Source organism: Trichomycterus rosablanca, chromosome 11 (assembly GCF_030014385.1).
Source record: "Trichomycterus rosablanca isolate fTriRos1 chromosome 11, fTriRos1.hap1, whole genome shotgun sequence".
Classification (NCBI taxonomy): Eukaryota; Metazoa; Chordata; class Actinopteri; order Siluriformes; family Trichomycteridae; genus Trichomycterus; species Trichomycterus rosablanca.
In genome coordinates, this window is record NC_085998.1 from 18,854,038 (window position 1) to 18,881,652 (window position 27,615).

Here is a 27,615-nt window from a genome sequence, read left to right on the forward strand (position 1 = left end):
TTCTTGTTTTATTGCATTTTACAAAATGTTCTAACCCTTTCAGAAATGAGGTTTGTACCTGGAATTCAATCTGTACTAACATGAATCTAGAATTAAATTTTATGTTTTACACATTTATACCATTAGGCACTGATTCTAGATACAAAGGATTGACTCACAATTAATACAGTGGGGGAAATAAGTATTTGATCCCCTGCTGATTTTGTAAGTTTACCCCCTTGCAAAGACTTGAACAGTCTATAATTTTTATGGAAGGTTTATTTTAACAGAGAGAGAGAATATCAACAAAAAATCCAGAAAAAAAACATTAAATAAAAGTTATAAATTAATTTGTATTTAATTAAGGGAAATAAGTATTTGATCCCCTACCAACCAGCAAGAATTCTGACCCCCACAGACCGATTATGTGCCCATGAGGCACACAAATTAGTCCTGTCCCTGTATAAAAGACTCCTGTCACAGAATCAGTTTCTTCCATTCAAATCTCTCAACCACCATGGGCAAGATCAAAGAGCTATCGAAGGACGTCAGGGACAAGATTGTAGACCTGCACAAGGCTGGAATGGGCTACAAGACCATCAGCAAGAAGCTTGGTGAGAAAGAGACCACTGTTGGTGCGATAATTCGAAAATGGAAGAAATACAAGATCACAGTCAATCACCCTCACTCTGGAGCTCCATGCAAGATCTCACCTGGTGGGGTAAGAATGATTCTGAGAAAGGTGAGGTCAGCCCAGAATTACACGAGAGGAGCTTGTCAGTGATCTCAAGGGAGCTGGGAGCAGAGAAATGCTGGATATGACCCCAAGAACACCATCCCCACCGGGCATTTCTTTACCTCCAAACACGGCGAATGGAGTTGATGCCAAAGAGCTCAATTTTGGTCTCATCTGACCATATCACATTCTCCCAAGCTTTCTCTGAATCATTCAGGTGTTCATTGGCAAACTTCAGACGGGCCTGTACATGAGCCTTCTTGAGCAGAGGGACTTTGCGGGCACTGCAGGATCTCAATCCATTACGGTGAAGTGTGTTACTAATGGTTTTCTTGGTGACTGTGCTCCCAGCTCCCTTGAGATCACTGACAAGCTCCTCCCGTGTAATTCTGGGCTGACCTCACCTTTCTCAGAATCATTCTTACCCCACGAGGTGAGATCTTGCATGGAGCTCCAGAGTGAGGGTGATTGACGGTGATCTTGTATTTCTTCCATTTTCGAATTATCGCACCAACAGTGATCTCTTTCTCACCAAGCTTCTTGCTGATGGTCTTGTAGCCCATTCCAGCCTTGTGCAGGTCTACAATCTTGTCCCTGACGTCCTTTGATAGCTCTTTGGTCTTGCCCATGGTGGTCAAGAGATTTGAACGGAAGAAACTGATTCTGTGACAGGAGTCTTTTATACAGGGACAGGACTAATTTGTGTGCCTCATGGGCACATAACCGGTCTGTGGGGGTCAGAATTCTTGCTGGTTGGTAGGGGATCAAATACTTATTTCCCTTAATTAAATACAAATTAATTTATAACTTTTTTTTTTTTTTTTTTTTGCAGTTTAAGCTTTTAACTGGTACCTTCTTGTTACTGAAATTACATTAATTTGCACAATGACTAGGAAATACAATTGCTTATCTGTTGTTTTTTTTAAAATCTGAACTTACATCTTAAAGGAATCTTATCTCACATATTACTCGCTACATTTCCAATATATATTTTGTGTAGATTAAAAGACTCATGACTTGACTCTAGCCTATAGACTTGTTACTTGACTTGGACTCTAGCCTAAAGACTCGTGACTTGACTCGGACTCGTATTTTGTGACTTGTAAACATCTCTGCCATATAGCAGATAAAGCCTCAGGTAAGGAATGATAAAAAGATTAAACACTTTTGGATACGTGATCAGCTCTCTGTTTATTTGTATGCATTTCATTTTTTCAGACATTGGACATTTCATAGACTGTTGTAATAAGCAGGTGTTAACATGAATGGTGTTAAGGTGAAATCATGACCTATAAATACTGCACTAAAGTGAGTTTTCCTCTTTCTTTTTAGACAAGAGAAAGAGTCAGATGAGAACTCTTGTATATGTAGGGACAGTTTACATGCTATTAGACATAATAGATAAGCCCATGTGATACTATAGTAATATTAAATGCTCTGACACAACGTCCATTGTTTTACATGTGAACTTTGGTAAGCCAGCATGAAGATTCTTACACTTCAGTGTTATACATAAATGACTACAACCAGTTCTGCATGAGCTTCATTGTTATGGTAAGGCTTGGTCATATGCATATCTGCAATATTTGTCAGGATTAAATACATTATACATGTTTGCTATTTTAAATAGATAGATATATAGGCTCTTTTAAATTACATTTACATTTAGCATTTACTTTATATTTTACTTTGTTTAGCAACTGTGACATTCTCTTTGACTGCAACTTGAAGTAACATAACACAACACCATAAATAATAGCATTTATACATTAAAACAAGAGCATAATAGTTTCTTAACCTGTAATGTCAAGATTATCATTATTTCTGGTGAGAAATGTCTCTTCTGAGTAATTAGTCTCTTCTGTAATTGCACATTTGTGCAATATTATTTGTGATGAAAGCTGATCTCAGGATGCATAGACTCGACATGCAGCTTCTTTGCAAATTGAAGTTCATTAAAGTCTCTAGCTTCCCGTGTCAAATCTTTTCTTCTGGCCAACGATAGTGGTGAAACAAGGACAAGAAACACACTACAACACAGACACAGTTGTTCTATGGACAGATAACTGCAGTATTTTCACAGAACAGACCGAACTTGGGTGAGCAGGGTTGACTTATAGGCACACACACCTCTGGACGAGGGTAAAGACTAAATCCAGACGATTAAAGGATAAAAGCTTGGTGTTTTAATAAGATTTTGAGTGTTTTAAGACACTTCTTTTGTTCTTTTTTCAATCGTCATCTTTCTCTATTTATTTCTAACGGCAGCCGCAGCCCTCCACCACCATGTCCTGGTAGTTTTTCAGCACCACATTGTCGTCGTTATCCAAATAGAGAAGTGCGATAGGACTAAGAGCTGTTGGCACACAGCAGGCTCGTGGTACAGCTCTATTTACTGAGTTCATCAGTGTCTGCACCATGGCATGGCTGGATGAATTCATGTGGTCGGGAAGAGGAAAGCGACACTCACCTAGGCAAAAGAAGGCATCGTAACCAGTCGGCGCCACAATCCATTTATTCCACCCAACATCTTTGAAGTCCACATAGAGTGGGTGACGCTTACACCGAGCACGAGAGAGACGCTTCAGCTTGGCGGCTCGTCCACCGCCATTCCGCTTCACACGCCTATCTGTCCAGACACCACGCCAACCTGCTTGTGATCCCTGCCCTTTTATCTTTTTAAGCTTGTGGCGCTCCCTTTTACCTCTGGGGCTCTTATTTCCAAGAGGTATGAGTGGTTCATTGCGACCATCATAGCTATAGGTGACCAGTAGAGGCCTTTGCTTTCTCCAGCTATGTTCATCTTGACCTGCAGACCTGCGCACCCTTAAGTGTCTCTCTGCGTCCATGCTCTCCACGGTATGACTGCTGTTATCTGGGGTGACCTCCAAGATAAAGGACACTTTCCCTGAAAAGTCAGACAGCTGCTTAAACAGTTCTGCGTTCACTGGGAAGGCCTCCCAGGACACACCAGTCTCTGGATTTCTAGCCAGCTGTTTTGAATGGAGTAGCTTGGGCTCCGCTTCAGTGTTATCACCAGAGACATAGAGGCTTATAATATGTGGTTTTAAACCAAGGCCTGTTCCTCTGTGCATAAAACGCAGCTCCGCTGAGACCACATTCTCAAAGGTTGGAATAGAGGACAGGTTAAAGGCCATATGGATCCTATTACCTTTCTCTTCAGGGTTTTGGAGGTCTGAAGATGCTGAAATAAAAAAAAAAAGAAGAGTAGTTAACTAATTAGATCCACAGACAAGTACTAAGAACTCAAAAGCAATTATTCATGATTGTTTATTTATAGTGAGGGCTGAAAATTGTAAAATTGTTGGGACGGAATGCGAAAGCACAGTTATTTTAAATCCAGTCTGATATTTTAATTAGAACAGTATAATAAAAATATATTTAATGATTTATATCATCATTGTCATTGGTTTTTTATAAATATACAAACACTAAAATGTTGGTGTCTGCCACAAATTGCAAAAAAAGTTGTACCATGAGTGTTTTAAAATGTTTTTAAACAATTCACAATGTGTTTAGTTTTATTTGTTTATTTGTTAAAATTTTTTTTCTATTTTATTTATGTATTTTCTCCCATTTTCTTCCAATTTAGCAAGTCAATTTGTCTTCCGCTGCTGGGGGATCCCTGATTGCAGTCGAGGTGGGTATATTGCTGCTCACGCCTCCTTTGCAGCCCCTAGCGAAACCCTTTTTCTCCTATGCACTCTGCACAGGCGCCTCTCTTTCTGCTTTACACAGCGTTCGAAGACCCCATCAACATAGTCCGGTCATCCCGCCCTAGCAGAACCGTGTCTGCTGCAGGCACTGCGAATTATGGCCGCTAGATGGTGCCCAGCCTTCTGGTGGCAACACCGAGTTTCGAACCGAGGAGTTCAGAATCTCGGCGCTGGTGTGCTAGCGGAATATCCCGCTGCGCCACCTGGGCGCTGTGTTTAGCTTTAAACAAATAAAACAATCATGCTAAAGAAGCATTCAGGGAAGGTCTAGCAAGGATGTGGGTCATACCACAACAGTTCTTCATTAGACGATTTTAAAGAATTAAGGTATTTTACCTTCTACAATACATCACATCATTAAAGGATACAGGAACATTTGGGCAAGGCTGAAACCAAAACCCCCAATCTAATGTGTAATATTTACTCAGGTACCTCATTCAATGCCTCAGATGCCACTGCATGAAAAACTAGCAAACTTTTATAATATATTACCACACAAGGTAAGACTTTATTATGTACAGCAGAAGCCATGTCAATAATGTCCAGAAACATAGCTGACTTCTCTGGGATCTAGCTTGACTGAGATGGGCTCATGTACAGTGGAATGATTTACTGAGGCATGATGAGTCACACTTTTAGACTGTTAATTTAAATAATTAATGTTTTTTGGGCAAAGTTGGACTATCCAGCTTGTTACCAAAGTAAAATTCAGAAGTCAAGGTGTGTCAAAGGAAGATACAACATATAAAAACATGGCTGTTCACATTTAACATCTTTTTTTAACATATTAGCTGCCAAATATTTTTTTTATTATTATTTTGTTTATGCATTTTCTTCCCTTTTTCTCCTGACTTAGCATATCCAATTACCCAAATGCAATATGCTTCCTCTCTACTGATGTTGATCTCCACCTTTCGACACGTGTGTAGTCCCAACTGCATCTTTTCATCTGCACGAGGCGAGTTCATATGCGGATCAGCTTTGTGTATGAAGAGACACATCCTGATCAACGCATTATCCCTTGAGTCTGTGCAGGCGCCATCAAACAGCCAGCAGAGGTTGTAATTGCATCAGCTATGAGAAATCCCCTTCCGGCTCCCACCCTGTATGAACAACAGCCAATCGTTGTTCATGTAGGCGCCCAGCCTGCCGAATAGCAGAGCTGAGATGCGAAATGACAAGTTCGAAATGTCAGCTCTGGTGTGCTAGCGTGTTTTAATGAACGCTTTCTGCTGCGCCACCTGAGCAAACTAAATATTTTTACTTTTATACATTGCACCATCCTTATTGTTCTTACCTGCATGGTGAAAGGTGCGGACAGTGTTGGCTCCTTGTATATGATCCGTGGGGTAGTTAAAATCTGGATCTTCTATAAGGTGGTATTGTTGTGTGTGGAAACGGTAGAGGTCCAGAAGATACTGGGGTACTGTTGCCCCTGGACGAGGGCTGGGATGGGACTGTAGACCCAGTCGGGTCAGCAGGAGGTTCTGGATGGTCTGGGCCAAACCGGGCTCCAGAGGGACTACTGGGTTTCCATCAGAGTGACTGGAATTCACTTGGTGACCGGACAGTGCTTGAGGTAGCAGCAGGGTCATCAGAACCAGTAGGCTAGCAAGGAACATTGTGAACCTAGAGTGAGCAAAACAAAACAACTGTGCTGATTATATACTGATAATGCAATTGGACATATAGTCCCGTAAATTATTTAATTCCTACAGATTGTGCTTTTTAAAGGATCAAAAGTGTATAAGGTGTTTTGAAGTCTACCAGTATGGGAGAGACTGTCCACATACACTGATCAGCCATAACATTAAAACCACCTCCTTGTTTCTACACTCACTGTCCATTTTATCAACTCCACCTACCATATAGAAGCACCTGGTAGTTCTACAATTACTGACTGTAGTCCATCTGTTTCTCTACATACTTTTTTAGCCGCTTACACCCTGTTCTTTAATGGTCAGGACCCCCACAGGACCACCACAGGGCAGGTATTATTAAGGTGGTGGATCATTCTCAGCACTTCAGTGATACTGACATGGTGCTGGTGTGTTAGTGTGACACCGCAGCACAGCTGGAGTTTTTAAATACTGTGTCCACTCACTGTCCTATTAGACACTCCTACCTAGTCGGTACACCCTGTAGATGTAAAGTCAGAGATGATTGCTCATCTATTGCTGCTGTTTGAGTTGATCATCTTCTAGACATTCATCAGTGGTCACAGGACACTGCCCACAGGGCAGGATATTTTTGGTTGGTGGACTATTCTCAGTCCAGCAGTGACAGTGAGGTGTTTAAAAACTCCAGCAACTACACCAATCCTGACCATTGAAGAACAGCATGAAAGGGGGCTAACAAAGCATGCAGAGAAACAGATGGACTACAGTCAGTAATTGTAGAACTACTAAGTGCTTCTATATGGTAAGTGGAGCTGATAAAATGGACAGTGAGTGTAGAAACAAGCAGGTGGTTTTAATGTTTTGGCTGATCATCCACAGAGACAGAAAGTGATGGTCATTGCTCAGCAACATTTAGTCCTGCACCCAAAATGGTCTAAGCAAATGTAGTTACAAATTCAAAAATAATTTAATAGTCTAAAGGAAAACGTTTTAACTTGAAATAGAATAAAAAAAAATTAAAAATAAGTTGAAAAATAAAATGTCTTTAAAAAAAAAATTATTTTAATAGTCAAACAAGAAGTAAAACAGGGCGGCACAGTGGCTCAGTTGGTAGCAATGTTGCCCCTCATCCCAGAAAACATATCTTGTTCACAAATTAATATTATTCATTAATTAATTTATCATATTTACTAAACACTTTAGGGAGTCTATCCAGGAAACAAGGTGAAACAGGATGGCAGTTTATCAAAGGGCATCCGATTGTCACACAACCTTATACTAAGAAGCAATTTGGAGGAGGCAGTCTACCAACTGACACATATTGTAAGAAACTTACCCTTGAGAAAATTTATAACCTCCTCCTCCCCCTGCTTGACGTGCCAGCAGAACTATATTTTTACTCTTCGGTTGATTTTCTCCCACTTGTTTTCAGACACTATATCAGATTTACAGTGTTACTCACCTGGTGAGTTACATACCATATATCTATAAAGCTGGATCTCCGTGTTGTTTTTTTTCTTCTTTTTGTTAATTTATTGATGTTTGTTGTAGGTGACAGTAACTGCAGAACCAGCACCACAAGATAAAAGGAGGAGCACAGTGTAGCATATGGCTGCACTCTTTAGGATTTTACATGTCCTGTTAGACCCATTTATTAAACACAAAGCTATCAGGGTGACTTAGATGGAAATTATGAATATCCAGTAGTGTCAATCAGCTGGTGCAAAATCTAACGAGCCTTATCTTTGGTTTAAGACAATGTAAGGGTTTGCCTTGTGATGAATTGGCAGCCTGTCCAGGGTACACCAGTTTTGTGCTCAGTGTTTCCCGCTAACACTGGCCCTGCAACAACCCTATATAAAAAAGTAACATTGATTGAAATGAAAAATAATGTCAGGATCTGATGTCACAAGTGTAGTCTTGTAAATGTTTTAATTTATTTATCTATATTAAACACTTCATATAAAACTGGTTTGGGTGATTGTTATTGCTTTTGTTTATCTCATGCTATTTGACCAATGGATAGCATATGTACAGATTTATTATGTTGTTCTCAGATAAGACAATTCTGCACAACCCTGCCTGTGGTGGATCTCTGGTTTGGCAGTTAAACATTTATTATTTGAATCATTTCATGATCACAGGAAAGGGGATATGAACACTCTTCTTAATATAGATTGTTATGTCTTTAACTTACCCTAATGTTTCAACTTAATACCTTAATGGCCACAACAGACTCACACCTTTGCAAGCTGGGTTTTGAAAGAGACTTTAATCAAACCATTACCACATTGATACATTAAAGGTCACAAACCTGTCATGCCAGTTGTCATATGCTGTCATGAGTGTTGTAACAGTTTATGTTAGGTATTACAGCATAACAGTAATTGCAATAACAGCTCCCATAATAAACAAAAGCCTTATGACATAACACAAGGTAACATTGTTCTAATACTCAGTGGTTAAGGTGCTGGACTAGTAATCAGAAGGTTGCCAGTTCAAGCCCCACCATCGCCAAGTTGCTTCTGTTGGGCCCCTGAAACCCTCAAGGCCCTTAACCCTCAACTGCTTGAATTGTATTCAGTAATAGTTGTAAGTTGCTTTGAATAAAAGCAAATGTAAATGTAAATATGACATCTCATATGACAGGTTTACGGCATTACTTAGGGTCTGAGTCTGTTGTGGTCATTAACGTGTGTTTAAAACATTACTGTCTCTATTACATAAGGTGTTTATTTTCCCTTTCTTAGCTTATAAAATGATTCTGTGAATCATGGTTTGACTGCTGAACCAGACATCTACTGCAGAATTTTGCAGAATTTCATGCAATTCAAATGCCCTACCACCAGATGGCAAAAGACATACACAGGGTCATTTACTGGTCTATTGAAATCAGTGGTTAAAACGTTACATCTGCATTTCCAGGGCATGGTCATAATTCTTTTTTTTTTCCATTTCCACATTTCTGTGTCCATTGTGTGCTTTTACCTTCCACACAAGTGTTTTAGGTGGTGCCAAACTCACTGTAAGTCTGACCAGGATGAAGACCAGGTTAATAAAAATTATATACTGTATCCAGAATTACTGCCCCCCTTGGTAAAGATGGGTAAAAGCCCTAGAAATTTGTATGAACTAAACATAACTAAAATATGTTCTTATTTCTAGCATAGCAGTTAAGGTACTGGAACTAGTAATCAAAAGGTCTCTGGATCAAGCCCCACCACTGCCAGGTTGCCATTGTTGGGTCTCTGAGCAAGGCCCTTAACCCTCAATTGCTTAGACAATATACTGTCACAGTAGTGTAACTTGCTTTGGATAAAAGTGTCTGCTAAATGCTGAAAATATAAATATATTTCTATTGTACTTTCCGGTTTAGATTCGTTTTTTTTTTTTTTTTTTTTTAAATCATTAAACTGATCATCTGATGCTTGTTAGACCTGCAGTTGCATTGACGTTAATCTGGGATAATTAATAACTGAATTTTCAATCCACTCTTGGAAAATTTTAGTAGTATTCATAGTTTTTATTTTTGCTTTTAAAGATGATTGTTCTCACTGCGGTTTACTGGAGTCTCAGAGAAACTGATTTGTAACCCTGTTCACCCTAATATACTGTATTTTTTTTTAATTGTTCATCTAGTAATGTAATATTTAACAAAGCTGAATGTATTAAAACCTGGGGGGTTATTTACCCACATTTAATTGTAAATAATAAAAGGAATATTTTTTCATTTCTTTTTAATTTTTCACCACCACTTTATTCTGGTCAGGGATGTGGTGGGTCTGGTTTCTCTGGAATCACAGGGCATAAATGCATTAACACCCCCCCCCCGGACAAGATGCCAATCTATTACTGGGCATTGGCCACCCATTATAGACATAGCCAGTCATGTGTAAGAAGATTCCCGACTGGCTGAACCCTGGATTCCAGCGGTGGTGGGCTAGCACAAATTATCACTGCACCACCCAGACGTTTTGACTTTGTCTTGTATTAGAATTAGTTTCCAACATCTGAAACATCTAATATGATAAATATTTAAGAGTAAATTTACATTTATGACAAATTGGAAGTATGTGGACACCTGTTCATAGCATGTTACTATTAAGCAAATGCTTTTGACCATATTTGGCCATAAATCTTTATTTTGTTTCCAGTTTTCCCTTCCAGTTACTGACTCTGGAGAGCTTTGCAGGATCAGGATAATTGCTACATGGAAAAATTCCTTATGTAATTAACCACATGTAACTTTAAAAACATGGGTGTTTTATTGCTTTATCTCAGAGACTTAAACCAACAACATTTTAATTGGTGTTAACGTATGCTATTCAAATTTAGACTCATAACCCTTTCACACTGTAACACAAGATTTGATTAGGAAGCCGATTGGGTGCAATAGGCTTTAGATTAACCTGGCAACAACAGTATATCAAGAGTATGTATCAGGAGTGCCTCTTGATAAACTAATACTAAGTAATCTTATCACTGCAGAGCTGTTTGCTTTAGTACTAATTGCATTTACAGATACCAAGAGCTCATCACTGCGTGGTATCATATGATTAGGGTTGGGAGGTCAACAAAGAACTTGCCTGGGGTGGTGTGAGTGTACAGTATTTCTGCATTGCATGCTATACACTTAATAATTAGATCAATTAGATCAAATTAGATCCATTTTCTCTTTTATTATTTACCACAGATGTGTTTAGCTGTGCTATTCAGTCTTTTTGATACATGTATTTCAGTGACTGGATAATTGGAACGCATATTTACAGTACTGTGACAGTATACTGTCAAAGCAATTGAGGGTTAAGAGCCTTGCTCAAGGGCTCAACAGTGGCAATCTAGCATAGTGGGCTTGAACCAGCAACCTTTTGATTACTAGTCCAGTACCTTAACCACTAGGCTACAACTGCCCAATATATTATTAACACTACATTTACATTTGCGGCATTTAACAGACTCTTTTATCCAAAGCGACATACAGTTATGAACTGAATACAATTTGAGCAATTGAGGGTTAAGGGCCGCGCTCAGGGGCCAACAGTGGTAACTTGTCACTGATGGGGCTTGAACTGGCAACCTTATAATTGCTGGTCCAGCACCTTAACCGCTGACTTACCACTGCCCTTTTGACCAGCAGCCTCTAAGCCCATTGTGATGTAAAGCTTGCTTAATCGTAGACAGTTTCATCCATGTTCCAGCAATTTCTACTTCATGACAGGCCTGATATTTATGGGTGTCTTGTGTTATATCTGACTAATTGAATAAATGTCTTAAGCAAAGAGACCACTGTTCGAATCTTGTGCACAGATGATCTTGGCACCTGACATTGTTTAGGAATGGCCCCAAGTGACATTCCTGCCATGTGAAAATCTATTTTGTGCTTTTTAAGGCTCACAAGTCTTTTCCATCTAAATGTTTGTGGCTCAGTCTTATAATTGGCACTCAAACAAAAAGTCAAAGGACTATGTTTATTAATCAAAAACAGTTGCAAAATCATTAAGGCCTCAAGACTGCCTTAATCTACATATCACTCATAAATGTGTGTGAATTTTTGACCTCAACTGTAAATCTGCCAAACACATAAATTTTAGCCTTCCCTTCAATAGTTTTACCTCCCTTACTTCCCTCCATCATCAACATGAAGATCCCTAAAGGCTGGTTAAAAAGGTCAGATAGGAGGTGGCGGGGCAGTTTGGAAAAGTCACTCTCTGAAACAAAAACATTCCACCAGTATGTTAGGATATAACATGCTATCCGACTTTACATCAGTTTACCAGTTGTGACATTACAAAAAATACTTCGACTGCTGCTGTTGTTTTATTTAGTACTATTTAGTGGAGATTAATTATACTTAAAAGAAAAACTTTCTACAGGATTATGTATCTTAATTTACATTGTGGTTTATAATCATAACAATGGGACCATTCTCCTTATATTAAATACATTAGAATGTCATAGCCTCAGTATTGTAAGTTTCTGAAAATGGGTTATTTGATTTAATTAATTTCATATTTGGCGGCACGGTGGCTCGGTGGGTAGCACTGTCGCCTCACAGCAAGAAGGTCCTGGGTTCGATCCCCAGGCGGGGTGGTCTGGGTCCTTTCTGTGCGGAGTTTGCATGTTCTCCCCATGTCTGCGTGGGTTTCCCCCAGGAGCTCCGGTTTCCTCCCACAGTCCAAAAACATGCAGTCAGGTTAATTGGACACTGAATTGCCCTATAGGTGAATGGGTGTGTGTATGTGTGTGTGTGTCTGCCCTGCGATGGACTGGCACCCCGTCCAGGGTGTTACTGTGTGCCTTGCGCCCATTGAAAAGCTGGGATAGGCTCCAGCACCCCTCCTCCCCCCGCGACCCTAATTGGATAAACAGTTAAGAAAATGAGTGAGTGAGTAATTGCATCTTTTTTGGGCGAATGAATACATTGAGGTTAATTCTTGGAATTTTGGGTGATGTGGTTTTTAAAATGAGCTAAAACCAGTAACCTGCATCTCCTCTGTCAATTCTTATACATTGTACTCTTCTGTTCCAAAAGTGCAATATATTAAGGGTGACCAAAAGTACGTGAAGACTCCTAATTATTGAGGTGTGTCAGCCATGCCCATTACTAACAGATGCTAATGTGTTGAATTCATTGATGTAAATAAAATTTTATGCTTTACATTTTGTGGCAGACGTTCAGGGAAGACCTTTCCTGTTTCAGTCAGACTGTGTCCAGGTTCACAAAGTGACGTCTGTAACAACATCGTTTGATGAGTTGGAGTGGAGGAACTCCACTAAATTTTCAATCCCTTGCCCATACAATGAGCAATAATGTACAGCTTGTGTCAGAAGGTCTGACAGGGTGATTAAATTTACACCACATATCTGCTTCCTGTGAGGGAACAGGATTTAGGAGGGAGGGAACAGAAGAAAGTATTTGTTGGATTTTTTGTCTGACCTTAAAACAGAAGGCTGTATGACCCTAACAGACGCGTTAAGGCTAGGCTTGTGCCATGGCTGTGCTGTTATGATCTTTGAGTTGGGAATGTCAAGTATGAAGGATCTGCTATTCTTTCTCTCTTGCTCCCATCTCTCTCTTTCTCACTCACTCTGTGTTTTCCTTGCTTGCGCTCTTTCAGCTTATCTCTTTGCTTCCTGTTGGACATTTTCCTCTGACTGAAATGGATATATCATTGTTCAAAAGGGCACTGCCACACACAAGCACACACACACACACACACACACACACACACACACACACACACACACACACTCAAACAAATATTTATATCTTGATGTATTTCTGTGGATTATATTCATGTACACAAAGACCTTAGGGTCACAAGGTTACAGGGCTCATAGTTTAGGGTCTATAGGGGACAGGGTGTCGCTGCTTTGTGCTGATTTATACCCTGACACTGTTTTGAGGTTATACTTTTCCTTTACTTTCCTTTCCTGTTGTTCTTTCCCTAGACTACATCTACCTGGCACACTCCTTTCTATTATATCTTCTTATAAAACTATGGTGCATAAACGCATAGTGTACTTAACAGCCTGGAAACAACCCAAAACACCATGCCCAGTATAGATAAGCAAAGTAAAACTTTTTTCCAAATAAACCAAACCAGCAGTGTGGATATATTTTTAAAATTAAACAGGAGTTTTACAGGACGTTGCCCACGGGGCGCTGTTGGCTGGATATATTTTTGGTTGGTGGACTATTCTCAGTTCAGCAGTGACAGTGAGGTGTTTAAAAACTCCATCAGCGCTGCTGTGTCTGATCCACTCATACCAGCACAACACACACTAACACAGCACCACCATGTCAGTGTCACTGCAGTGCTGAGAATCATCCACCACTCAAATAATACCTACTCTGTGGTGGTCCTGGGAGAGTCCTGACCATTGAAGAACAGCATGAAAGGGGGCTAACAAAGCATGCAGAGAAACAGATGGACTACAGTCAGTAATTGTAGAACTACAAAGTGCTTTTATATGGTAAGTGGAGCTGATAAAATGGACAGTGAGTGTAGAAACAAGGAGGTGGTTTTAATGTTATGGCTGATCAGTGTATATTCTAACTGATAACCTTTTCAATATGACTGAGCATTTCTGTCCTTAGTTGCCTATTTTAGGATCTATCCATCTATCTAGCTCAGTATCTGACGTTCTGTCTGTTCTGTCCGCCAGTCCATCTGCCCATCTGTCAAAATGACCAAAAGTGAGCTAAGTGAATATCTCGTTCCAAAATCATTAGCCATTAATTTGGAGACCCACCTTTTGGGGCTATAGCAGCCTAAACTTTTTTGAAAGGGAGTCCCACATGATTTTGAAGTGTGTCTGTGGATATTTGTGCTCATTCAATTAGGGGAAAAAATTGTGTGGTCAGAAACTGTTTTTAGGCTTGACAGCCTTTTACACAAAGTATTAATTAATCCCAAAGGTATTTAAGAGGGTTAAGGTCAGGGCTTTGCACAGGTCACTGGAGTTCCACCACACCAAACTTGTTAAACCATGTCTTTATAAAACTCATTTTGTGCACATAGTCATACTGGGAAAGGAAAGAAAGAAAACAGAAAACTAAACTGTTAAACAATCTTCAGGCGAATTAATCATAAAGAAAATTTATTTATTTATCTTTACTCGCAGTGCCTGTAATCCTAGAAATCCTGTTACATCTTCATTAACTGTCTTTACAGGATTGTGGGTTGGAAGTCTATTCCAAAAAAAGGATAAAATTCTGAGTTTTAAAATGCTGGAAAGGGAACCAATCACATAGTCACATACTCAAGTATTTACTCAAGAGCAGCTGATCCACTTTATGTATTTTTTAGGAAGTTAAAGGAAACTTAAGTAGCCATTGAAAACTCACATAAAAATCTGTATATACTTTTATAGTAACTGAAAGCAAGAATCAAGACCAGGTCTCCAAGACTCTGGGGCTGTGTGACACCGATTCCATCATGCTGCTTCATGTTTGTCTACAAACTTGACAGAAAAAACCTGCAGCCTGAATTTTAAAAACAATCTTTTAAAACAGTGTGGAATATCAGGTAGTGTGTGTCGCATAGTACAAGTGTTATAGGGACCAAAGTTCAAACTTCACCTCTGGTTACTACCTGTAATTAAAGCAAAGTTCTTCTTGTGTTAATGTACCTTTTTACTAAGATTTTCAGCCACTCCCACTACTGGAAAATATGCCAATAGGTGAATTTGCTACTTATTCACTGTAAGTGTGAGTAAGCAAGTAAGTAAAGAAGTCAGTGTGTGATGTCCTACACTGAACTGGTGCCAGGTAGCCTGCAGGGTGTATTTTCATCACTTATTAGGCTTTTCCTATGTTTAAAGCTGTATTGATTTATAGTATTAATAGTCACCCTGCATGAATTTTACATACTGACATAAACACAGAAATCCCTCTTAAACAACTTTTACATTCAGACAGACACACTAACAGACACAGACTTACAGTTAACACACTGCACACGCAAACACAAACACATGCAAAGCTTGCCAAAGTACACTTGAAGTAAAGTAAAGTAAAGGAGTCCCTAAGGGCGAGTAGAGTAGCCTAGACATTGCCTCAGAGAAGCATAACTTTTCCTCAACATGACAACATTTAACATTATCGTGACCTCTGTTCCTGCAGTGCTTTTCTAATCATAGACTGAAAAAAACTTGCAGCTTTAAAACTAAAGGGATAATATGTATTTAGGAAAGCAGCCATAACATAATTATTAAAACACAATGTTTTTCTCTAACTGAAATATTATTCTTAATATATCACCTATATTATGTGTATAAAGTAGTGATGGGTCGGTCGCGAACGATCCGCGGGATCCGGCTCCTGATTGGGAGCCGATTCGGTTTTTTTCGGGGGGTTTTTTCTGTCAAAACCGCAAGTGATTGGTCAAGATACGTGGTGGCGTTTGTGTTTTTACACTGAGCAGGGGGGAGAATCAGAGAGAATCTTTTCCAAAACAGGGCAGATCATAACAGAAAGGAGAAACAGGATCAACCCCTCAAAGATGAGCTCCTTGGTTTTTCTGAATGCCAATCTTCACTAAATACTTACAAATACTGTCACTTGGATGCTGATTTTTCTTTTTGTTTCTCATTTATATTTTGTTGAGTGAGGCTTCGTTAATGTTGTTTCACTCTAGATGCTTGTTTATTTTGTTTTGTTTATTAGGATTTTAACGTCACGTTTTACACTTTGGTTACATTCATGACAGGAACATTCACCTCACTTGCATGTCTTTGGACTGTGGGAGGAAACCGGAGCGCCCGGAGGAAACCCACGTGGACATGGGAAAGACATGCAAACTCCACACAGAAAAGACCCGGGCTCTTCACCTGGGGATTGAACCCAGGACCTTCTTGTTGTGAGGTGCTACCCACTTAGCCACCGTGCCGCCCCACTCTAGATGCAAATTTGCAAATAATATAAACAATCAGATCTTTTTGTCCAATTGAGATGGGTCTTTGTTTTTGTATTTTAAAATTTATTGATGGAGCACTCTGTTCCATGTTGAGTATATAGATAAAGCAATTTAAATAATAAACATTTGATACAATGTTTTTTTACATTAGTAATTCATTTTACATGTAATTTGGTAATTAATTAATTTAAGCAACAAAAATATCTAAGGAGCCACTTGGGATCCGAAAGAGCCGGCTCTTTTTAGTGAGCCGAGCAAAAAGAACCGGCTCTCTAAAAGGAGCCGAAATTCCCATCACTAGTATAAAGTTATTGTGTTATTGTCGTGTGTAATAAATTGCTATCCCATGTAAATAATATTTAAAATGTGTGATTTGAGTATAAAACTTTTAATTATTACCATGTAACATACACTAAATACAAACAAACCCTTTACCCATTTACCTCAAAGACTATGCTGTTGCGCTAATAAACACTTCACCTATTAATATATGCCACTCTTCTAATTCCTAAAAGTTGTTTTCCAGCTCCATACAAACATGATTATGATATTGGTTTTTTATTGTTACTGTATTTGTTACTCTAAATGTTACTCTAAATGTTACTCTAAATGTCACTCTAAATGTTACTCTTAGGTTACATTTTGTCATGTATGCTTTGCCATATATTGCAAAAAAATCAAAAGAACCAGTTATACAATTATTGAGGTCTGTAGAAAGTGAAGTACTTTAAAAGGTTACATTTTATCATGTATGCTTTGCCATGTATTGCAAAAAAATCAAAAGAACCAGTTATCCAATTATTGAGGTCAATAGAAAGTGAAATACTTTAAAAGCCTAAGATAACAATGCATAGCTGCACTGTTTAGATGTGTTTACCTTGATTTTTGAACTTGTATATTATCTGTTGTAAATAATCTCAGAATGACAGCACAAATAGAACTTTTATAGACTTGCTATCACTTAAGGTTGTAGGTTCACCAATTGAAACATGATATGGGATTTTCTAATTGTTGTTTTGAATATTAAAGGTCTTGTTGTTGCCTTAGTCTAAATCATTAGAAATGTTGGTTTTGTCTTGGTCTCAAACATTAAAAGTTGAGGTCTTTTCTTGGTCTAGACTAGAGCATTAAAAGTTATAATCTTGTCCCGGTCTCTGCCATCAAAAGTCTTAATCTTTATTGCTCATTTGGTGCTAAGGGTTTTGATCTTGTCTTAGTCTCAGTTTAGATGGCTTTAAGACTAAATATTTAGTTTTCATCCACAGAAAGTTACAAATTAAAGCTTTAATGCACAGTATTAATTGTACCATACTTGTTTATTACACTACTGTTTATGCAGTACACACATTTTCACTAACAGACGGAAGGTCAATTCCTACACATTTTGATGCACTGAGTAGGGAAAACCCTTGTTAGAAGACCCTTGTTAGGAGAAGTGCACTTGTTGCACTGGCATTAAACTGGGTTTGCTGTGATCAGTTAACATTGAGCTGAGACACTCAGGAAATACCAATGACAAAAATTTGAATGTACAACTTCTGCTGTGAGGGGTGAAGGCTTCTGGACAGGAATTTCTGAGTGCATATTTGTGTGTGTAAATGTATGTGTGGTACTCACGTCCAGGTGTGGTGGGAGGTCTGCAGAGTCCATGGTTTTTCCTTGAGATCCAGCGTTATAGACCCTTGCGTCCTGTACACTTCTGACAATCTGGTTCTCTCTCTGTTTCTCTGTCAGGCTGTGTGCTGGTGATGGTAAGGCAATGGCAGACTTGACTCCATGGTGTGAGGCTGAGGAAAGATGGGAGGAAAGGATGGAGAGATGACTGACCCTGCCTACTTATGCACTCATCCTGTTGTCAGCTTCAGATAAGTGATTTCTTAAAAAATATCCATCGGCTTTCCTCTGGCTCCTGGACTTCTGGTTTTCTTTGCTCTGCCTGATCTAAGTACCACAGCTGCTGCTGTCCCCAAGCTCAGTATGACAGAAGGAGAAGTTTAGGAGAGCACAAGTGGAAGAGAGGTAGTTTGAAGTTTCACTAGCCAGCAATATTCCCTCTCTGGGTTTTGTAGCTGCCTCTCGGTCAGACTCTCCTTCTCGGTCTACTCCCCTTGCTCCTCTTTCTCTCTTCCCTTCCTCTCTTTTACGCTCTCTGCAGCTGGTAAACTCAGTTAAACTCTAATTGACTTTCCTGTCCATTCAGATCCTCCCTGATTCTGATGTCACTAAACCGAGGCCCCCACCTTTACTCTTGGACACAAACAGACACATGCACACCCACACATACACTGATAAGGTCAGGACAGAGTTGAATATACAGTTAGTCAGCCCAGTCGTCTTTTCTATGTTACACTTCTGTCTCAATGATACTATTGTTGGAAACAGGAAAAAAACAGGCAAGATAAGAGTGCACGTCGAGTAAATTGACAAAAATATTGGACCCTATTCACTGTGGACAAAGTAGTTACAAAGTGACCTAACAAGACAACATTAACCATTTTTGACACATATGTAGACTGTTTTGCCCTACATACATTTGTGTTCTGCATTTTAGTAATCAGGAGTAACAGGAAAAGTATGGAAACATTGTTATAACTTGTTATGACTTTGGCTGTTAGACCCAGGAGTCTAGCATGTTTACATTTGTTTACAGATGTGGAAGGCATACCTTTTGGAAATGTCTACATTGTTGCTTGTTTATAATCCCATCTGTTAGTCACAAAGAGGCCAGTCTGGATGTTTTGTGTGTGTTGTTTTCTCATGCATTCAAACAGTACTTAAAATCAACTGTTTTAATAATTACATTTTAGAATGTTTATCAAAGAACCAAAAGTATTTGGACAACTCTTTTAATTATTAAGTTCAGACCCTAAAAACATGCTTTAACAAGACATCAAGTTTACTGCTTAGGTTGAAACTTCAGTGGATTACTAAAAAAGCCCTGACCTTTACCTTATTGAGTACCTTTGGAACAAACAATTATTGCAAACCAGGCCTTCTTGTCTTATGTCAGTGCCTGATCCTACAAATGTTCTTTGGAATAAATAGGCATTTCCACAGAAAATGTTGTAACAAAATGTTGTGACAAGGCCTCAAAACAAGTGAAGGCATTTATGCACACAGGGTATTTTGAAATGGGAGATTTAACAAGCAAATAAGGTACTTGACAACCGGTACAGAAAGGTTGTTGGTTTAAGTCCCAATTGCATCTAGTAGAATCCTTAGCTTTGAATAAAAAGCTTCTCGCTTCTTCGTAAATGCCTTAAATGTAATATTTTAGTGCAGTGGTAGTTCAGTGGTTAAGGTTCTATACTAGTTATTAAATGACGCCGGTTCAAGCCCCATTACTGCCAGGTTGCCACTGTTGGGTCATTAACTTAGACTCTTAAGCATCTATTACTTGGATTGTATTTAATCACAACTGTAAGTTGCTTTGAATAAAAGTGTCTGATATATATGCTGAAAATTTTTTAAAATGTGTCCACACACTTTTGACATAATTAGAAATCTACAAGCTTACATATAATGTGCTCTGATCTTTAGGTAGCTCATAAAATTAGACAGATTCTGCTGAAACGTCTTAACACATCGGTACTAAACACACAAATTAATAATTTCTTGGGATTGATGTACCCTGTTCTATGGAATACCAACAAAGTCCAAATTTGCTGTTCACAATAAAAATCTATTGATGTGAACCATGCCCATTTGTGACCACTTTTATAAAATATCCATTACCTGAGAAGGCTTTAAAATAATGCTCATATGGATGTTCATCAATCCACAAAAACATAAACTGCCTACAATTTGATTAAATTCACTACAAAAGAGTCCTAGGAATGACATCATGCAAAAATCAAATTAAGAGCACAAATGCAATGCTTGAGAAGTGATATTTAGTGCAGCTGGTATTGTGAGAGTCACACAGCAACATCTGTGATGGGCAGCTATAAATAAGTATGTAAGGAAGGAAATTTGTATCGGTTGCCCTGCCTTGCACCCATAGTTTCCAGGTGGCATCAGATGACCCTACCTGTGATATGCAGTTAGAGAAAACTAATATATTATTGGAGGTAAAAGGGCACTGCATAATTCCAAAATTATATTCTAGGGTTAGGGTTATCATGGTTTTGGGGTGATTTGCTGCCTCAGAGTTTAAACAGCTTGCAATAACTTTGAAACCAACAAATTTAACATTGTATTAATACACTTCGAAGTAGAATATTAGAGCATCATTTTCTTATAGAGGTTGGATGAAACAACAAACAAAGACAATTAAACCAAGCATTTATAAGATTTGGTGTTTATGTGCAACAACATCTACAAAGGCATGGTTTGACAAGTTCGGTGTGGAGGAACTTCGCAGATCACAGAGGCTGTTATAGCAACATAAAGAGGGATGATGTTAACCATATTAATGTTTATGGTTTTGGAATAGGATGTCCAAGTTAAGGCGTATTTTTAAATGTCAGGATATCAGTTTCTCATAGAGGTTGGTTGATGCAACAGACTTTGCAAATGTTTTTTTGACTAAATGGGCACACTTATATGTCAGCGTTATAATGAAGAATTTAGGTAAAACATACTGCCCTTCGTTGAGAAATTTGCACCCTTAAACTCAACATTTCTCTTAAACTCAACATGTGTGCTACTGCCGCTTTGCTCAGTGCTCGGCTTGAGTGGTGCGGTAAAATGTCATTCGATTTTTCCCCTGTTTCACTTTTAAACTTGTGTTACAGCTTGAGGTTCTGAGAAATTGTAAAAATCAGCTTTTTAGAGAATCTTAAACACATCATTAAAAAAAATAATGTAACTTAATGTATTAAAAGAACCTCTCTTAATTATTACTGCTTATAGGTTCTCTTCACTAATTAAGAAAACAATAAAGAAGTAAAAGTAAAGTGCAGGTTTTATTGTATTTTTAATTGTTTAACAGTTTTTAATAGTATTTCAGTATAGTATTTGTTTTTGTATTATATCTGTGTTAATTTCAGTGTATAAGTGTCAAAAACAACCCTATTATTTTACATTGGCCTAAAATATATGCAGTTCCACGGGACCATGGAATGCATTAACAGGTTTCCCATACATCCTTATGGGAAAATACCTTAAAACTCAACACCTTTTCAAATCAATGCCACTCCCAGAACCAATTAGAGTTTCAAGGTACCACTGTATTATTGTAATATTTCTAGAAAAGGTCACTATAGACTTATGGGATAAAGAGTGGCATCTGTGTTTAATAGAAAAAAAACAAAACAAGTTAAAGTAAAGTAAAAAGAAGAAGAAAGACATACAAAGAAAAGTAAAGAGACAGGGAGGGGAGTGAATGTACATGAGTAAGAAGCGGTCGTCCTTCACGTAGGATGAACTAAATTAGTATGCATCTGGCGAGGCAATGAGAAAACGTCTCTAAGTTTAACAGCATAGTCTAACTGATTGGATTGCATCAGGCTGAATCACGCAACTCCCCCTCCCTACATCACCATCGTCAATACAGACAATCCCAAATTCCCTCATTTCATTCATAACAGGATAAGCGCATAGAGCACAGGCAAGGTATGATTGAGTATGACAGGACCTGGCTGTCCTTTTCTCTTTTCTTGTGAGCGAAGAGTTTGTGTCATCCCACTCAAGAGCAAAGTCAGTGCGTGATTGTGAATGAAGGAGTTTGTACGTACTACAAATGTATTTTACAATCAAGTAATTAAGAATTGAATTAATTACATCATGTAGATATTTATACAGTAGTAAAACATCTTTAGTCCATTTAATTGTTTTTTTCTGGCTCATTCACATTATTGAGATTTTTTATCTAATTAATTATCTAATTAATCATCACAGTGGATAGGCATGCTGAAGACATCACTCTTCAAGCTCCTTTAAGTTGATCTAATTACATTTAACTGTCAGATTATTACACCAGGGGGCATTTCCAGGCCCAAACAACCAATCACAAAGGTGTCTGTGGCCCACAAAAAGATTGAACCTAGGTGAATTTACAATGTAAACACAAATACAAGGCAATAAATATTCTCAAATATTTGCCTTACCTATTGAGAATGTTGATGTTCAAACACTAATGCTGTAAAAATTACTTTTGTTGGCTGATTGCTAAACATAGGCATAAAATTGCAGTCAAATTACTGCATTTTGCCAGAGCAAAATACACAAATTTTTAAATTTACATGATTAAATAAAATGCTGTAATCAGCTCTTAATGATATCAGTAAATGGTATATGTATGTGACAATCTGCATTAGGCAGCATGGAGAATATGACAGGCCCTGATGAGTTGCCTTTCAGTTAGCAGTGTTATTCTCTCCTCAGCTTACCACAGGCAATTTAGCAATACAGTTTAAACACTTCTAGAAATGCAAAAATAAATCCCAGCTTTTCAGTTAATGTGGCTTTTTAACTTTCCAGCCAGCCAAGTGCTCTTTGTTGCATCAACACACCCAGATTAAATATTAAGAAGGTTTATATGTTTTTTTCTAACTATTTGATTAATCCCCCAACCTCTGCCTTATGTCACCTCCCATACTAAATCTTGACACATGCTACAATCTGCACATCACTTTGTGAACAGCACTGGGCTTGAACACAGTTACACAGAACATGTTTAAATGACGTGCAATCACCTCTCAGAAAGAAAGAGAATTCTACTGCAGTACCCTGCAGTACTGCTATAAGCCACACATCGAAAACCACTCAGAGGTTGGTGAGTACCAGCATTTAGCAGACGCTTTTATCCAAAGGGACTTACAGTACTGTGACAGTATATTATCTAAGCCATTAAAGGTTAAAGACCTTGCTCAAGGGCGCAACAGTCGCAACCTGTCAGTGGTGAGGCTTGAACCAGCGACCTTTCGATTACTAGTCCAGTGCCCTAACCGCTAGGCTACAACTGCCCCTAAAGTAGCACCAGTCGCCTTAACTGGTGATTCTTTTACATTTCCTTTTGCATTTACATTTTCAGCATTTCGCAGATGGCTTTATCCAAAGCGACTTACAGTACTCTGACAGTATACAGTCTGAGCAATTGAGGGTTAAGGGCCCTGCACAAGGGCCCAACAGCAGCAACCTGGCAGTGGTGGGGCTTGAACCAGTGGCCTTCTGATTATTAGTTCAGTATCTTAACCGCTTGCTTTTCAAGCTTAGTTTTTTTTTTTTTTTTGGTTATAATCTTCTATCAAATATGGCTGGGTTTGCATGGTGAAAAAATCAGCCCACTTGTGCCTAATGCACTTGTGTCATAGTGGTTGGGTGCTAGTCTTGGGCTCTCCTCACCATCATTAGGGTGTTGCAAGTGGCAAAAGAGTTGCAGTGCAAAACTGGAAATTACTAACTTGGTAGAAATGGGAAAATTACTTACATACAAATGTAGCTGTTGGTGTACTTTGGTAATAGTAATACTACTAGTAATGTCTTATCTGTTTAAGGGTATTTTAGGGTTATACCACAAGTATACGGACAGTCCCTTACTTATACCTGCTAGATATTCCTTTAAAAACACCTCTTATTTTACAAACTGTTAGTGTCCTCTTCTAGCCTGCCACTAATCTACTGCTGGTATCAGGGTTCATGCCAAAACAATGTCTCTGCCTCTCCCTGATTTTTCACTATCACTAAGCAACTTCCTGACCTCTCCAACATTCATTAAATTTGTGCTGTTTTTTTATTAAAAACCTTTGTGACACATGGTCAAGCCACAAGTTTTCTTTGGCTATGTGTATTTGCTGAGCTCAGATGATAATGTCATTTTGTTCCAGCCTTTTGAATCTGAATCATGTAACTAAAAGTAAAGAAAATAAAAGGAAAGAATTGCTTCCTGGTACAACCTCAGTCCTCTGTTTTGTTGGGTTACAGTGTCAGATCCCTCCCAGCCAGAGGCAATAAAACTCATCTATAGCAGATAATGGGCCTGGTCAGCCCCTGATTGGAAATGACAGGGAAGCAGGACAGCAGCACACACTTGTCTCAAAGCTGATAATGAGACGCTGTGGCTGTAGGTCTGTATGCTTTGTGCCAGGTGGAGAGAGAACTGTAAATCTTATCTTAGAGTGACAAAACAAAACAACTACAAACAGAGAGTGTAAATTTAAAGCAGAACATTTCTTATCAGAGGTCACATGCTTAAGTTAAAACATGTACTGCAGCCGTAAGGCAGAGATGGGTATTTATTTATTTATTTATTAGGATTTTAACATCATGTTTTACACTTTGCTTACATTCATGACAGAAATGGTAGCTACTCATTACACAAGATTCATCAGTTCACAAGTTTAATGCCAAACACAGTCATGGACAATTTAGTATCACCAATTCACCTCACTGGCATGTCTTTGGACTGTGGGAGGAAACCGGCGCTCCCAGAGTAAACCCACACAGAAAGGACCCAGACCGCTTCACCTGGGGATCAAACCCTTCTTGCTGTAAGGCGACAGTGCTACCCACTTAGCCACCGTGCTTAGCCACAAGTTGCAAAAGTAGTGGGTGAATTGCTAAATGTTTTATCCTCAAAAGAGGGTTGTAATTATACAACCCCATTTCTGGAAAAGTTGGAACATTTTGTAAAATGCAATAAAAATAAGAATGTAAGATTTGTTAATTCTCCTAAACCCTTATTTCATAAAAAAATACAAAGAAATGATAAACTTTGATGTTTTAGTTGACCAAATAGATATTTTTTGAATCTGAATTTGAGAAGTGCAATATAAAAAAAAAAATTAAAAAAAAAGCTGAGATGGTTACACAGTTTTTTCCCCAATGAGCAGGTGAATTCTTAAAAAGGTGAGGGTGTCATGGGGTGTGTTCAAAAACCTAGTGAGCTCTCTACATAGACAGCATTTTACGTCATCCTACGCGCGCTCCCAAGAAGAATGCTGTTCTAATTCTTAGATGCCTTAAAATGCTGCCTTCAAAAGGCACCTTAAATCTAAATGGTATTTTGACTAAATAATATTTATAAAAATAAATTTGGATAAACTTGCACAAGTGTTTTTATTTGTAAATTCCGGCTTGTCAGCGAATTTAACAGTGTTCGGGAAAACGGACGGTGATGTTAGTTGACATGCTAGCGCGTTGTGCCACCTCATCCCATTGGCTTGAATAGCATGAGGCTAACTGTGTAAGCTTAGTAAGCAAAAACTGATGGAATCGCTGTCTAAGTAGCGAGTTCGAATAACCCGACTTATAAGTCTATGACTTATTAGAATCCTCTCTACTTAGGCAGCTTACTAGGTTTTCGAACAGACTATCTGCAACAAAAATATTGGATATTTGAATATTTAATTAAGTTCTTGCTTAAGATTGCAGTTGCAAACTGTAATCTGGCATCTTTATGGAGGTTTTGGAGCATTGGCTGCTTCCTGCTGAGTGGCCTTTCAGGGTGTGTCGATATAGGACACGTTTTACTGTTGAAATAGACAGACACTTTTGTGCCTGTTTCCTCCAACATCTTCACTAGGTCATTTGCTGTTGTTCTTGGATTGATTTGTATTTTCTCACTAAAGTACATTCATGTTTAGGAGAAAGAATGTCTTCTTCCTGAACAGTATGATGGCTGAGTGGTGTTTAAACTAGCGTATTATCTTTTGAACAGATTAACGTGGTACCTTCAGACGTTTGGTAATTGGATGTAACAAACTTATGGAAGTCTTTTTATTCTGATGATTTTGGCTGAGTTCACTTAATTTTTTCATGATCGCAAGCAAAGAGGCAAGAGGCCTTGATGGTGGGCCTTAAATATTCTGCCACAAGCACACCTCTAATTAAGACAAATGATGTCAATTAGCCTATTAGAAGTTTCTAAATTCATGTTTTTCACTTGAATTTCCCAAGCCATGTAAAGGCACAATCAACTAATTGTATGTAAACTCTCAGTCAATTGGAACTTTTATATAGTAAAATATAAGTGGAATTATCTGTTTTTAAACATTTTTTTGGAAAAATATCTTGTGTCATGCACAAAGTAGACATAATAAACAACTTTCTAAAACAAAAGTTTGTTGACATTACAGATTACAGTGGGATTTTTGAGACATATGCTGCCCTCTAGGTGACATATTGTCCTGATTATTTCAGCCAGGTCTCAATCTGCACATGCTACAGCACCATGGCTTTGTAGACACAAAGTCTATGTGCTTGGCAGGCCTGTCTGCATTCCAGACCTATATATATACAGTGTATCACAAAAGTGAGTACACCCCTCACATTTCTGCAAATATTTGATTATATCTTTTCATGGGACAACACTATAGAAATAAAACTTGGATATAACTTAGAGTAGTCAGTGTACAACTTGTATAGCAGTGTAGATTTACTGTCTTCTGAAAATAACTCAACACACAGCCATTAATGTCTAAATGGCTGGCAACATAAGTGAGTACACCCCACAGTGAACATGTCCAAATTGTGCCCAAAGTGTCAATATTTTGTGTGACCACCATTATTATCCAGCACTGCCTTAACCCTCCTGGGCATGGAATTCACCAGAGCTGCACAGGTTGCTACTGGAATCCTCTTCCACTCCTCCATGATGACATCACGGAGCTGGTGGATGTTAGACAGCTTGTTCTTCTCCACCTTCCACTTGAGGATGCGCCACAGGTGCTCAATTGGGTTTAGTCCATCACCTTTACCTTCAGCTTCCTCAGCAAGGCAGTTGTCATCTTGGAGGTTGTGTTTGGGGTCGTTATCCTGTTGGAAAACTGCCATGAGGCCCAGTTTTCGAAGGGAGGGGATCATGCTCTGTTTCAGAATGTCACAGTACATGTTGGAATTCATGTTTCCCTCAATAAACTGCAGCTCCCCAGTGCCAGCAACACTCATGCAGCCCAAGACCATGATGCTACCACCACCATGCTTGACTGTAGGCAAGATACAGTTGTCTTGGTACTTCTCACCAGGGCGCCGCCACACATGCTGGACACCATCTGAGCCAAACAAGTTTATCTTGGTCTCGTCAGACCACAGGGAATTCCAGTAATCCATGTTCTTGGACTGCTTGTCTTCAGCAAACTGTTTGCGGGCTTTCTTGTGCGTCAGCTTCCTTCTGGGATGACGACCATGCAGACCGAGTTGATGCAGTGTGCGGCGTATGGTCTGAGCACTGACAGGCTGAC

The 27,615-nt window shown here is 38.8% G+C and overlaps 1 protein-coding gene across 3 annotated transcripts in view; it reads right to left on the minus strand.

Annotated features, from left to right (window-relative positions):
• Positions 1-1,898: 1,898 nt before the first annotated feature.
• Positions 1,899-27,615, minus strand: part of bmp16 (bone morphogenetic protein 16) — a 43,295-nt gene continuing 17,578 nt past the window's right edge. For all 3 annotated transcript variants that reach the window (XM_063004523.1, XM_063004521.1, XM_063004522.1), the window contains 3 exons: positions 18,110-18,279; positions 5,750-6,081; positions 1,899-3,920 (listed from right to left, as the gene is read on the minus strand). In XM_063004523.1, the coding sequence (XP_062860593.1) occupies positions 2,974-3,920; positions 5,750-6,074 (1,272 nt within the window). In that variant the 5' untranslated portion in view covers positions 6,075-6,081; positions 18,110-18,279 and the 3' untranslated portion in view covers positions 1,899-2,973. The remainder of the gene's footprint in view (positions 3,921-5,749; positions 6,082-18,109; positions 18,280-27,615) is intronic.